General features: G+C 46.8%; 1 protein-coding gene across 1 annotated transcript; it reads right to left on the reverse strand.

The window, feature by feature from the left end:
• Window positions 1–1,300: 1,300 nt before the first annotated feature.
• C8G (complement C8 gamma chain) lies at window positions 1,301–13,299 on the reverse strand. Its single transcript, XM_044268528.1, has 7 exons — window positions 13,126–13,299; window positions 4,754–4,905; window positions 4,564–4,637; window positions 2,569–2,676; window positions 2,290–2,391; window positions 2,101–2,139; window positions 1,301–1,446 (listed from the first exon to the last, which is right to left on the reverse strand). Exons 1-7 carry the CDS (start codon window positions 13,258–13,260, stop codon window positions 1,433–1,435), a joined length of 624 nt encoding a protein of 207 aa, XP_044124463.1. The 5' UTR covers window positions 13,261–13,299; the 3' UTR covers window positions 1,301–1,432.
• Window positions 13,300–14,295: the final 996 nt, after the last annotated feature.

Consider the following 14,295-nt stretch of genomic DNA (forward strand, 5'->3'; position numbering starts at 1 on the left):
TCCCTCTAGTGGTGGCTGTATATATCTGTATGCAGTAATCTCCTGAGCTCCCTCTAGTGGTGGCTGTATATATCTGTATGCAGTAATCTCCTGAGCTCCCCCTAGTGGTGGCTGTATATATCTGTATGCAGTAATTTCCTGAGCTCCCTCTAGTGGTGGCTGTATATATCTGTATGTAGTAATCTCCTGAGCTCCCTCTAGTGGTGGCTGTATATATCTGTATGCAGTAATCTCCTGAGCTCCCTCTAGTGGTGGCTGTATATATCTGTATGCAGTAATCTCCTGAGCTCCCTCTAGTGGTGGCTTTATATATCTGTATGCAGTAATCGCCTGAGCTCCCTCTAGTGGTGGCTGTATATATCTGTATGCAGTAATCTCCTGAGCTCCCTCTAGTGGTGGCTGTATATATCTGTATGCAGTAATCTCCTTAGCTCCCTCTAGTGGTGGCTGTATATAGCTATGCAGTAAGTACCTGATGGGATGGAGAATTTGCTGGTACACCTAGCCCTTGGAGTCTGAGGGGTCCAGAGCATCTCTCTCAGGAGACCACTGCTGTAAATGATGTGTCATAGTTGGGGACACCAGTTATAGGAGCTTCCAGTAATTCCCCTGGTGCTGCACCCCCAGGTATTTGAGGGGTACATGTACAGCAGGGTATACAGCGCTGTCCCCTGCCTGAACTCTGCTGCAGCCGCTCCATCTGTTTACATAAGTTATATAAGCTGCGTGCATCCACAAATTCCAGCTCTGATTATGAAAGCTCGGAGCCTGCAGGGGAAAACGGGGCGGAGGGGGTTTAAGGCTCGATTTAAAGGGAAATTTCGGGACAGAGGTCTGCGACTCTGCACCCGTTGACCCCAAGTTACTGAGAAACACAGGCATGTTTTGTTTTTCGAGGAATGATCCAGGCTTTTGTGGGCAGGTGTCAGCGCCTCGGGGCCCAGCGTGCTGCGGTCAGCTGGGGGAAGCGATTGAGGACGGGGACGGTCCTGCTGGGAGTAATCCAGGCTCAGGACAATGTGCACCATTTCTTAAAGGGACCCTACAAAACACACAGCTTATAGAAATCATTGCAATATTTCCTCACAGCTGTGTCTGATTTCTCCACTGTTCATCCTGAGCTTCCTGGTTCATGAATAGAATGCTAGAATTTCCATTAACACTGACACCAAACAGTTGAAAGGAAAGTAACAATGCAGATTTATAGCTGGATGACAACCCCTATCAGGCACTGTCATGTCTTTATGCCAGCATGTGCTATCCAATGCAGAAACAGCTCAGGCCTCACACAAGTATTTGAAAAAAAAGGGATTATATTTGCAGGAAATGTCATGATTTTAGGTGTCCAGCCACCGCCTATAGGGAAACATAGCGCGGCCTATGCAGCCCAGGCCTCCCATATATACAACATCGAGCAGCAGGGATCCAGCCGTTATCGGGGGACTTCTAAAACAGAAAAGAAGGGAAAATTAAAGGAGCACTCCACTTCTTCTGATCGACATCTGTCTAGAATTAGAATCTACAAGTCCTTCGTCTGTTTTGTGCGGATCCTGACTCTTCTGCTCCGTTCACCTCTAAAGCTAAAGTGAACCTTCAGGATTTCCAATATCAGAGAGCAGTGCATTGTGGGAGCTCACAAGACCTTTACCGAATTAGAGCCCAGCTCTTCGGTCACATGTCCGACTTTGGGTGGGGCTAAGCTGCTGTCTGTTGCTTTGTATGTGAATGGAGAGAGTGGTGGAAACCCATGGGACGTCATTGTGTCCTGCGTACAAAGAGGTCGGGCTTGTGCAAATTTGCATAATAGGAGTGTTTTTTGCAATTAAGGGGTGTTTTCGGACACAAAGGGGGGTGGGGCTTAAAATAATTGTAAAATGTTGGGAGTTATACTTAGCAAGGGCCTAAGAAGTTGTGCCCTGTAGTCCCATAGTCTATAGCAGGGCTCAGCAACCTTCGGCACTCCAGCTGCCGTGAAACTACAACTCCCAGCGTGCTCCCCTCACTTCTACGGGAGTTTCAAGAACTGTTGAGCAAAGTGTGCATGCTGGGAGTTGTAGTTTCACAGCAGCTGTAGGGACCGGCCTGAGAGTGAGGACTTACCGTTGAGAATATGGAACTGATCCGCCGCCTCGCAGAACCCTGCAAAACAAAAGTACCGCGGTCTGTCAGGAAGCAATATGGCGGCTGGGGAGCCCTAGGTCGTTTATTATGCTGCTGGGACCTGTGGGAACCCCGCCTTTGGTCCTCCAAGCCCCGCCCCTTGTAGTAGCCACACCCCACGGCACTCACCGTATGACGGGAAGGGATATATATACTCCAGGTCTATTCCCTGCTTCCTGGTGAGATCGTCAAACTTCCGGTAGATGTCGTCACTCACTGAGGTTTTACGTCCTAAAAAAATATACGACATAGAAATCACTAATTTGGTGTTTTCTTCTCCATTCACAGCCAAAGCTGAGTCCGCACAGTCGATCTGTTAGGGGGTGGAGCTAAACTGTTGTCAGCTTTGGATGTGAATAGAGCAGGTTGTTGTATGGAGGGGGTTGGGCGCTGCTTAGATCTACTGACCATAGAGTTTAAGGGTTATCTTGTTCCTCCTCTGGTAGTACAATATGGCGTAATTCTGGTAGTCCGTCTCCCCCACGACCATGTCCAGCGACCCTACGTATCCCCGCGCTAAGGAGAAGGAAACACATTTATACTATGTAATAAACATGCAAAACTCACACTTAGGGCTCATGCACATGGTAATTTGCGGTCCGCAAGAAAAAAAAACGGATGACATCTGTGTTGCATCCGTTTTTTGCAGATCCATTGTAACAATGCCTGTCCCTGTCTGCAAAACGGACAAGAACAGGACATGTTCTATATATTTTTATTTTGGAACGGACATACGGACACGGAATGCACACGTAGACATTTCCGTTTGGTTTTTTTTCAAGCCCCCGCGGAAATGGAAGAAAAATACGTTTGTGTGCATGAGCCCTTAGGCCTCTTTCACACTACAGTGTTTTGCGGTCCGTTTTTCACAGATCCGTTTTTTGGTTTCGTTCCGTTGTTCCGTTCCGTTTTTCCGTATGGCATATACGTTAGGCCTCATGCACACGACCGTTGTTGTGTCCCGTGTCCGTTGTTCCGTTTTCCGTGATTTTCAATGGGTCCGTGGAAAACTCAGCTAATGCACCGTTTGTCATCCGCGTCCGTGATCCGTGTTTCCAGTCTGTGAAAAAAATAAGACCTGTCCTATTTTTTTCACGGACAACGGTTCGCAGACCCATTTAAGTCAATGGGTCCGTGAAAAACACAGAGGCACACAAGATTGTCATCCGTGTCCGCGCGTCCGCGTCCGTTTTTTTCCTATCATTTGCATGGCAAACTTGACTTAGACTTTTGTTTACTTTCCTTCATGTCTGGAGATCCTCCAAAAATAAAGGAAGACACACGGAAACAAAAACGGACACGGATCACGGAACAACGGAACCCCTTTTTGCTGACCGCAAAAAAATACTGTCGTGTGCATGAGGCCTTATACAGTAATTACATAGATAAAATTGGGCTGGGCATAACATTTTCAATAGATGATTCCACAAAAACGGAACGGATACGGAAGACATACGGACGCATTTCCGTATGTGTTCCGTTTTTTTTTTGCGGACCCGTTGACTTGAATGGAGCCACGGAACGTGATTTGCGGGCAATAATAGGACATGTTTTATCTTTCAACGGAACGGAAATACGGAAACGACAGGCATACGGAGTACATTCCGTTTTTTTTTTGCGGAACCATTGAAATGAATGGTTCTGTATACGGACCGTATACGGAACACAAAAAACGACCCGCAAAACGAAAAAAAAAAACGGTAGTGTGAAAGAGGCCTTAAAGGGATGGTCCACCTGACGTTTCATTTAATTTTCAGTGTGGTTTTTGATCTCTTGGAAACCATCAGCTGCTGGTTACCGATGTGATATATGGTGTTTAGTGCTCTGCTCTCCAATAGAAAAAAAAAATGTTCTTTCTGTTTCAGTATCTCTGCTTGCTGTCAGTGCATGGGAACAAGTCTTTATATCCAGAAACTAAAAAACCTGCTCTGACCTAATGCTTCTCACAGCTGAAGCTTTGTACCCGCTGCAGACAATACCTGTCACCTGCACTGATACATTGTAACAAACTATCAGAACAGGGGAGAGACCCGCGCTGCTGATGTGTTTAGCTCATAGTGGCTGGATGCAATTGTAACAAACCCTGAGCTGTACCAAGCATATGGTCTGTACAGATTTTTAATCTCAGAAAATAAACCAGACAGTTACCATTCACTGACTGCAAGCAGTGTAAAATCGGTGATGAACTGAATCCCAGAATGTTGGTGTTTTATTATTATTTGGAGATTATTTCACAATCGGCTATCCTACTTATTGACAGTTTCCATCAGATTTTTTTCTACCCTGTCACAAAAACAGAAAAAAACTGGAATTTTTGTGCTGCGTATATAGCACACATGAAGCGGTGCTTGCTGACTGTATAAAGGCGGAGTGTCCCTTTAATGCGTCCCCCATATAACCAACCTTTCAGGGTGAACCTGCCCTTAGCGGATTTGCTCGGTTGATAAGAATGTTTGATCTCCCAACAGATCCCGTCCCTGAGAGAGAAGAAGACATGAACCGTTATGGAGCCTGTTCACACTGCTGGACTGACATATATGCCGTATCCGCCCTCAGCAGTGTATACAGATCTGCCTGCTGATGGTTTCCTTACAGTTTCCGGAAGGTGCTGACGGCCATCGTCTCCGCTCCCCTGGCATTCTTGGACAGCGAGGCCTGAATTATGGTGGCCTCCACCCGATGGTTGTTTGTCTTCAGGTAATTACACTCCGAAGCGACTGATAGAAGATACCACCTTCCTGAGAACTGAGAGTACAACTCCCATCAGTGCCAACAATAATATACTCATCCCTGAGAACTGAGAGTACAACTCCCATCAGTGCCGCTAATGATAATACAGTGATAAACACATATGATCAGATGTAGTGTACATATCAGTCACCTCCAGATGCTGTATCTAATCCTCTCCTGTGTGATACTGTCTGCTGAGCTGTGTATCTAATCCTATCCTGTGTGATACTGTCTGCTGAGCTGTGTATCTAATCCTATCCTGTGTGATACTGTCTGCTGAGCTGTGTATCTAATCCTATCCTGTGTGATACTGTCTGCTGAGCTGTGTATCTAATCCTATCCTGTGTGATACTGTCTGCTGAGCTGTGTATCTAATCCTACTCCTGTGTGATACTGTCTGCTGAGCTGTGTATCTAATCCTATCCTGTGTGATACTGTCTGCTGAGCTGTGTATCTAATCCTCTCCTGTGTGATACTGTCTGCTGAGCTGTGTATCTAATCCTATCCTGTGTGATACTGTCTGCTGAGCTGTGTATCTAATACTCTCCTGTGGTGATACTGTCTGCTGAGCTGTGTATCTAATCCTATCCTGTGTGATACTGTCTGCTGAGCTGTGTATCTAATCCTCTCCTGTGTGATACTGTCTGCTGAGCTGTGTATCTAATCCTATCCTGTGTGATACTGTCTGCTGAGCTGTGTATCTAATCCTATCCTGTGTGATACTGTCTGCCTGAGCTGTGTATCTAATCCTATCCTGTGTGATACTGTCTGCTGAGCTGTGTATCTAATCCTATCCTGTGTGATACTGTCTGCTGAGCTGTGTATCTAATCCTATCCTGTGTGATACTGTCTGCTGAGCTTGTATCTAATCCTATCCTGTGTGATACTGTCTGCTGAGCTGTGTATCTAATCCCTGCTCCTGTGTGATACTGTCTGCTGAGCTGTGTATCTAATCCTATCCTGTGTGATACTGTCTGCTGAGCTGTGTATCTAATCCTATCCGGTGTGATACTGTCTGCTGAGCTGTGTATCTAATCCTATCCTGTGTGATACTGTCTGAGCTGTGTATCTAATCCTATCCTGTGTGATACTGTCTGCTGAGCTGTGTATCTAATCCTATCCTGTGTGATACTGTCTGCTGAGCTGTGTATCTAATCCTATCCTGTGTGATACTGTCTGCTGAGCTGTGTATCTAATCCTATCCTGTGTGATACTGTCTGCTGAGCTGTGTATCTAATCCTATCCTGTGTGATACTGTCTGCTGAGCTGTGTATCTAATCCTATCCTGTGTGATACTGTCTGCTGAGCTGTGTATCTAATCCTATCCTGTGTGATACTGTCTGCTGAGCTGTGTATCTAATCCTATCCTGTGTGATACTGTCTGCTGAGCTGTGTATCTAATCCTATCCTGTGTGATACTGTCTGCTGAGCTGTGTATCTAATCCTATCCTGTGTGATACTGTCTGCTGAGCTGTGTATCTAATCCTATCCTGTGTGATACTGTCTGCTGAGCTGTGTATCTAATCCTATCCTGTGTGATACTGTCTGCTGAGCTGTGTATCTAATCCTATCCTGTGTGATACTGTCTGCTGAGCTGTGTATCTAATCCTATCCTGTGTGATACTGTCTGCTGAGCTGTGTATCTAATCCTATCCTGTGTGATACTGTCTGCTGAGCTGTGTATCTAATCCTATCCTGTGTGATACTGTCTGCTGAGCTGTGTATCTAATCCTATCCTGTGTGATACTGTCTGCTGAGCTGTGTATCTAATCCTATCCTGTGTGATACTGCCTGCTGAGCTGTGTATCTAATCCTATCCTGTGTGATACTGTCTGCTGAGCTGTGTATCTAATCCTATCCTGTGTGATACTGTCTGCTGAGCTGTGTATCTAATCCTATCCTGTGTGATACTGTCTGCTGAGCTGTGTATCTAATCCTATCCTGTGTGATACTGTCTGCTGAGCTGTGTATCTAATCCTATCCTGTGTGATACTGTCTGCTGAGCTGTGTATCTAATCCTATCCTGTGTGATACTGTCTGCTGAGCTGTGTATCTAATCCTATCCTGTGTGATACTGTCTGCTGAGCTGTGTATCTAATCCTATCCTGTGTGATACTGTCTGCTGAGCTGTGTATCTAATCCTATCCTGTGTGATACTGTCTGCTGAGCTGTGTATCTAATCCTATCCTGTGTGATACTGTCTGCTGAGCTGTGTATCTAATCCTATCCTGTGTGATACTGTCTGCTGAGCTGTGTATCTAATCCTATCCTGTGTGATACTGTCTGCTGAGCTGTGTATCTAATCCTATCCTGTGTGATACTGTCTGCTGAGCTGTGTATCTAATCCTATCCTGTGTGATACTGTCTGCTGAGCTGTGTATCTAATCCTATCCTGTGTGATACTGTCTGCTGAGCTGTGTATCTAATCCTATCCTGTGTGATACTGTCTGCTGAGCTGTGTATCTAATCCTATCCTGTGTGATACTGTCTGCTGAGCTGTGTATCTAATCTATCCTGTGTGATACTGTCTGCTGAGCTGTGTATCTAATCCTATCCTGTGTGATACTGTCTGCTGAGCTGTGTATCTAATCCTATCCTGTGTGATACTGTCTGCTGAGCTGTGTATCTAATCCTATCCTGTGTGATACTGTCTGCTGAGCTGTTGTATCTAATCCTATCCTGTGTGATACTGCCTGCTGAGCTGTGTATCTAATCCTATCCTGTGTGATACTGTCTGCTGAGCTGTGTATCTAATCCTATCCTGTGTGATACTGTCTGCTGAGCTGTGTATCTAATCCTATCCTGTGTGATACTGTCTGCTGAGCTGTGTATCTAATCCTATCCTGTGTGATACTGCCTGCTGAGCTGTGTATCTAATCCTATCCTGTGTGATACTGTCTGCTGAGCTGTGTATCTAATCCTATCCTGTGTGATACTGTCTGCTGAGCTGTGTATCTAATCCTATCCTGTGTGATACTGTCTGCTGAGCTGTGTATCTAATCCTATCCTGTGTGATACTGTCTGCTGAGCTGTGTATCTAATCCTATCCTGTGTGATACTGTCTGCTGAGCTGTGTATCTAATCCTATCCTGTGTGATACTGTCTGCTGAGCTGTGTATCTAATCCTATCCTGTGTGATACTGTCTGCTGAGCTGTGTATCTAATCCTATCCTGTGTGATACTGTCTGCTGAGCTGTGTATCTAATCCTAGTCCTGTGTGATACCGTCTGCAGAGCTGTTATCTAATCCTATCCTGTGTGATACTGTCTGCTGAGCTGTGTATCTAATCCTATCCTGTGTGATACTGTCTGCTGAGCTGTGTATCTAATCCTATCCTGTGTGATACTGTCTGCTAGCTGTGTATCTATCCTATCCTGTGTGATACTGTCTGCTGAGCTGTGTATCTAATCCTATCCTGTGTGATACTGTCTGCTGAGCTGTGTATCTAATCCTATCCTGTGTGATACTGTCTGCTGAGCTGTGTATCTAATCCTATCCTGTGTGATACTGTCTGCTGAGCTGTGTATCTAATCCTATCCTGTGTGATACTGTCTGCTGAGCTGTGTATCTAATCCTATCCTGTGTGATACTGCCTGCTGAGCTGTGTATCTAATCCTATCCTGTGTGATACTGTCTGCTGAGCTGTGTATCTAATCCTATCCTGTGTGATACTGTCTGCTGAGCTGTGTATCTAATCCTATCCTGTGTGATACTGTCTGCTGAGCTGTGTATCTAATCCTATCCTGTGTGATACTGTCCTGCTGAGCTGTGTATCTATCCTATCCTGTGTGATACTGTCTGCTGAGCTGTGTATCTAATCCTATCCTGTGTGATACTGTCTGCTGAGCTGTGTATCTAATCCTATCCTGTGTGATACTGTCTGCTGAGCTGTGTATCTAATCCTATCCTGTGTGATACTGTCTGCTGAGCTGTGTATCTAATCCTATCCTGTGTGATACTGTCTGCTGAGCTGTGTATCTAATCCTATCCTGTGTGATACTGTCTGCTGAGCTGTGTATCTAATCCTATCCTGTGTGATACTGTCTGCTGAGCTGTGTATCTAATCCTATCCTGTGTGATACTGTCTGCTGAGCTGTGTATCTAATCCTATCCTGTGTGATACTGGTCTGCTGAGCTGTGTATCTAATCCTATCCTGTGTGATACTGTCTGCTGAGCTGTGTATCTAATCCTATCCTGTGTGATACTGTCTGCTGAGCTGTGTATCTAATCCTATCCTGTGTGATACTGTCTGCTGAGCTGTGTATCTAATCCTATCCTGTGTGATACTGTCTGCTGAGCTGTGTATCTAATCCTATCCTGTGTGATACTGTCTGCTGAGCTGTGTATCTAATCCTATCCTGTGTGATACTGTCTGCTGAGCTGTGTATCTAATCCTATCCTGTGTGATACTGTCTGCTGAGCTGTGTATCTAATCCTATCCTGTGTGATACTGTCTGCTGAGCTGTGTATCTAATCCTATCCTGTGTGATACTGTCTGCTGAGCTGTGTATCTAATCCTCTCCTGTGTGATACTGTCTGCTGAGCTGTGTATCTAATCCTATCCTGTGTGATACTGTCTGCTGAGCTGTGTATCTAATCCTATCCTGTGTGATACTGTCTGCTGAGCTGTGTATCTAATCCTATCCTGTGTGATACTGTCTGCTGAGCTGTGTATCTAATCCTATCCTGTGTGATACTGTCTGCTGAGCTGTGTATCTAATCCTATCCTGTGTGATACTGTCTGCTGAGCTGTGTATCTAATCCTATCCTGTGTGATACTGTCTGCTGAGCTGTGTATCTAATCCTATCCTGTGTGATACTGTCTGCTGAGCTGTGTATCTAATCCTATCCTGTGTGATACTGTCTGCTGAGCTGTGTATCTAATCCTATCCTGTGTGATACTGTCTGCTGAGCTGTGTATCTAATCCTATCCTGTGTGATACTGTCTGCTGAGCTGTGTATCTAATCCTATCCTGTGTGATACTGTCTGCTGAGCTGTGTATCTAATCCTATCCTGTGTGATACTGTCTGCTGAGCTGTGTATCTAATCCTATCCTGTGTGATACTGTCTGCTGAGCTGTGTATCTAATCCTATCCTGTGTGATACTGTCTGCTGAGCTGTGTATCTAATCCTATCCTGTGTGATACTGTCTGCTGAGCTGTGTATCTAATCCTATCCTGTGTGATACTGTCTGCTGAGCTGTGTATCTAATCCTATCCTGTGTGATACTGTCTGCTGAGCTGTGTATCTAATCCTATCCTGTGTGATACTGTCTGCTGAGCTGTGTATCTAATCCTATCCTGTGTGATACTGTCTGCTGAGCTGTGTATCTAATCCTATCCTGTGTGATACTGTCTGCTGAGCTGTGTATCTAATCCTATCCTGTGTGATACTGTCTGCTGAGCTGTGTAATCTAATCCTATCTGTGTGATACATGTCTGCTGAGCTGTGTATCTAATCCTATCCTGTGTGATACTGTCTGCTGAGCTGTGTATCTAATCCTATCCTGTGTGATACTGTCTGCTGAGCTGTGTATCTAATCCTATCCTGTGTGATACTGTCTGCTGAGCTGTGTATCTAATCCTATCCTGTGTGATACTGTCCTGCTGAGCTGTGTATCTAATCCTATCCTGTGTGATACTGTCTGCTGAGCTGTGTATCTAATCCTATCCTGTGTGATACTGTCTGCTGAGCTGTGTATCTAATCCTATCCTGTGTGATACTGTCTGCTGAGCTGTGTATCTAATCCTATCCTGTGTGATACTGTCTGCTGAGCTGTGTATCTAATCCTATCCTGTGTGATACTGTCTGCTGAGCTGTGTATCTAATCCTCCTGTGTGATACTCTGCTGAGCTGTGTATCTAATCCTATCCTGTGTGATACTGTCTGCTGAGCTGTGTATCTAATCCTATCCTGTGTGATACTGTCTGCTGAGCCGTGTATCTAATCCTATCCTGTGTGATACTGTCTGCTGAGCTGTGTATCTAATCCTATCCTGTGTGATACTGTCTGCTGAGCTGTGTATCTAATCCTCTCCTGTGTGATACTGTCTGCTGAGCTGTGTATCTAATCCTATCCTGTGTGATACAGTCTGCTGAGCTGTGTATCTAATCCTCTCCTGTGTGATACTGTCTGCTGAGCTGTGTATCTAATCCCCTCCTGTGTGATACTGTCTGCTGAGCTGAGTATCTAATGCTCAGGGTCGGTGAGGTCAGGTGACATTGCTAGGACGTAGTCTATGGTTTGCACACAGCCCCAGTATGTATATGTTCGGCAGCCTGGTACTGTATCTGTTGGGAGTTGTAGTTTGCAAGGGTTGGACACCATGAGATGCGGTTCTATATATATTCTGATCCGCGTGCACGGAACGAATCAAGTAGATTCCACAGTTCAAATGATAAAAAGTTGCAGTTCCCGCGTTGTATGTAGTTTCCTTGCGATATCTTTATTTTCCAAAAAACAGCTTCACAAATACGGACCAATTCACACACTGCTGCACAGTTGCCGCGTTTCGAACTTTGGTGTTCTAAGGGCTCTTTCACACCTGCGTTCTTGTCTTCCGGCATAGAGTTCCGTCGTCGGGGCTCTATGCCGAAAGAATACTGATCAGGATTATCCTAATGCATTCTGAATGGAGTGAAATCCGTTCAGGATGCATCAGGATGTCTTCAGTTCCGGACCGGAACGTTTTTTGGCCGGAGAAAATACCGCAGCATGCTGCGCTTTTCGCTCCGGCCAAAAATCCTGAACACTTGCCGCAAGGCCGGATCCGGAATTAATGCCCATTGAAAGGCATTGATCCGGATCCGGCCTTAATCTAAACGTCGTTTCGGCGCATTGCCGGATGCGACGTTTAGCTTTTTTTCTGAATGGTTACCATGGCTGCCGGGACGCTAAAGTCCTGTTTGCCATGGTAAAGTGTAGTGGGGAGCGGGGGAGCGGCATACTTACCATCCGTGCGGCTCCCGGGGCGCTCCAGAGTGACGTCATTCTGGAGCGCCCCGGGAGCCGCGCGGACTGTAAGTATACCGCTCCCCCGCTCCCCACTACTACTAAGGCAACCAGGACTTTAATAGCGTCCCGGCTGCCATAGTAACACTGAACGCATTTTGAAGACGGATCCGTCTCCAAATGCTTTCAGTTCACTTGCGTTTTTCCGGATCCGGCGTGTAATTCCTGCAAGTGGAGTACACGCCGGATCCGGACAACGCAAGTGTGAAAGAGGCCTTAGTCGTAACTGTGTGTGGCCCCTGTCGCTCCGGTTTGAGGATATTCTGTCCGCCCCCCCCCCCCCCCCCCCGAAGGGAGGGAACAGACCACCCCTCCCCCAGAAGCCGCAGCGCGCCCACGGCCTGTTTCTACCACCTATATAAATAGCTTACATTCAGTATAAAATATGCATATAAACAAGAACAATAGAGAAATAATAAACATATATATAAAGAATGAATACACAAATACATAGGCGGTAATATAAAAACCGCATCCTACAAAGGGCGGGATATTGGAGGCTCCGATTGAACACCAGACGCCCCCTAGGGCTGAATAAGAGGAAGGAACTAATGTTTATTTATTACCCTCTTTATCTGGTCCCCGGTACCGTTTATTGCCTCTTTACGCCGTTTCTAGTATTTTTCACACCGAGCTGTAGATGGCTAATCAGGAATCTAATTATATTGTTAGATGATCAGTTTCTGAAATGCGTCTTTTATCCTGTGTGATCTGTATGTGTTTGTGTATTTATTCTTTATATATATGTTTATTATTTCTCTATTGTTCTTGTTTATATGCATATTTTATACTGAATGTAAGCTATTTATATAGGTGGTAGAAACAGGCTGTGGGCGCGCTGCGGCTTCTGGGGGAGGGGTGGTCTGTTCCCTCCCTTCGGGGGGGAGGGTCGGACTGAATATCCTCAAACCGGAGTGACAGGGGCCACACACGGTTATGAGTAAGAACGCCAAAGCTCGAAACGCGGCAACTGTGCAGCAGTGTGTGAATTGGTCCTTATTTGTGAAGTTGTTTTTGAAAAATAAAGATATCGCAAGGAAACTACATACAACGCTGGAACTCCTCCGTTTCATCATAAGATGCGGCCCCTGGAAGGTGGCGTCAGCGGTGGCTGGTACGGCCTCAGATGGAGCCCCCCATTGCCCAGGACTGAGGCCGGTGTTGGCCCCCACCCCTCATAGACCAGTGCCCCCCGCTCCAGCCCCTTCCCCCGCACTCTCACCTGCTTGATGTTGAAGTTGGCCGCACTCTGTATCTTGTTTATCGGACTCTCCGGGGGATTCTTGTTTTTTTGCCCCCAGGTATAATGGGGGATGCAGAGGACCATGACGACGAGGGCCACGTTCAGGGGTGACATGGTGGTCGGGAGCCTGAGCTATAATGAAGCCCTCCCCAGCGCAGAGCTGTGTACACGGCCAGTGTTTGCTGGGGGGTTGGGAAATCCTTATCTGTTTGCTGGAATTGACAAGCTTTGTGTGGCCCCAAAGGTCAGGGCCTCAGTCCTCCCACCGGGGCGGAGCCACGAGACCCCCCTAGCTGCCACAGGAGGATATGGGGGGAAGGGGGGGTTGTACTGACACCTAGTGGTGCGGCAGACATCAGCTGCACATCAGGGGTGTAAATAAGCTCCATAAAATCTGTATTCAGCCCAGTCCACCATGACGACTTCCCTCAACCATGACCCATTCTGCAGAATTAAATGCTTTTCTTTGATTCATCGCTTTTCCAACCCCCCAGAAACCTGCCACCCAGAGTGCCCCAGTAATAGTGCCGCCATTGTGACAAACAGCAGGAGTGTCCCCTTTCCACCTACACAGTAACAGTGCCTGCTTTATGTCCTCACACAGTACTGCCTCCGCTGTGCCCCCCACACAGTAATACTGCCTCCGCTGTGCCCCCCACACACAGTAATACTGCCTCCGCTGTGCCCCCCACACACAGTAATACTGCCTCCGCTGTGCCCCCCACACAGTAATACTGCCTCCGCTGTGCCCCCCACACAGTAATACTGCCTCCGCTGTGCCCCCCACACAGTAATACTGCCTCCGCTGTGCCCCCCACACACAGTAATACTGCCTCCGCTGTGCCCCCCACACAGTAATACTGCCTCCGCTGTGCCCCCCACACAGTAATACTGCCTCCGCTGTGCCCCCCACACACAGTAATACTGCCTCCGCTGTGCCCCCCACACAGTAATACTGCCTCCGCTGTGCCCCCCACACAGTAATACTGCCTCCGCTGTGCCCCCCACACACAGTAATACTGCCTCCGCTGTGCCCCCCACACAGTAATACTGCCTCCGCTGTGCCCCCCACACACAGTAATACTGCCTCCGCTGTGCCCCCCACACAGTAATACTGCCTCCTTTGTGCCCCCCGAGTAATAGAGCCTC

The sequence above is a fragment of the Bufo gargarizans genome, chromosome 9, assembly GCF_014858855.1.
Source record: "Bufo gargarizans isolate SCDJY-AF-19 chromosome 9, ASM1485885v1, whole genome shotgun sequence".
Classification (NCBI taxonomy): Eukaryota; Metazoa; Chordata; class Amphibia; order Anura; family Bufonidae; genus Bufo; species Bufo gargarizans.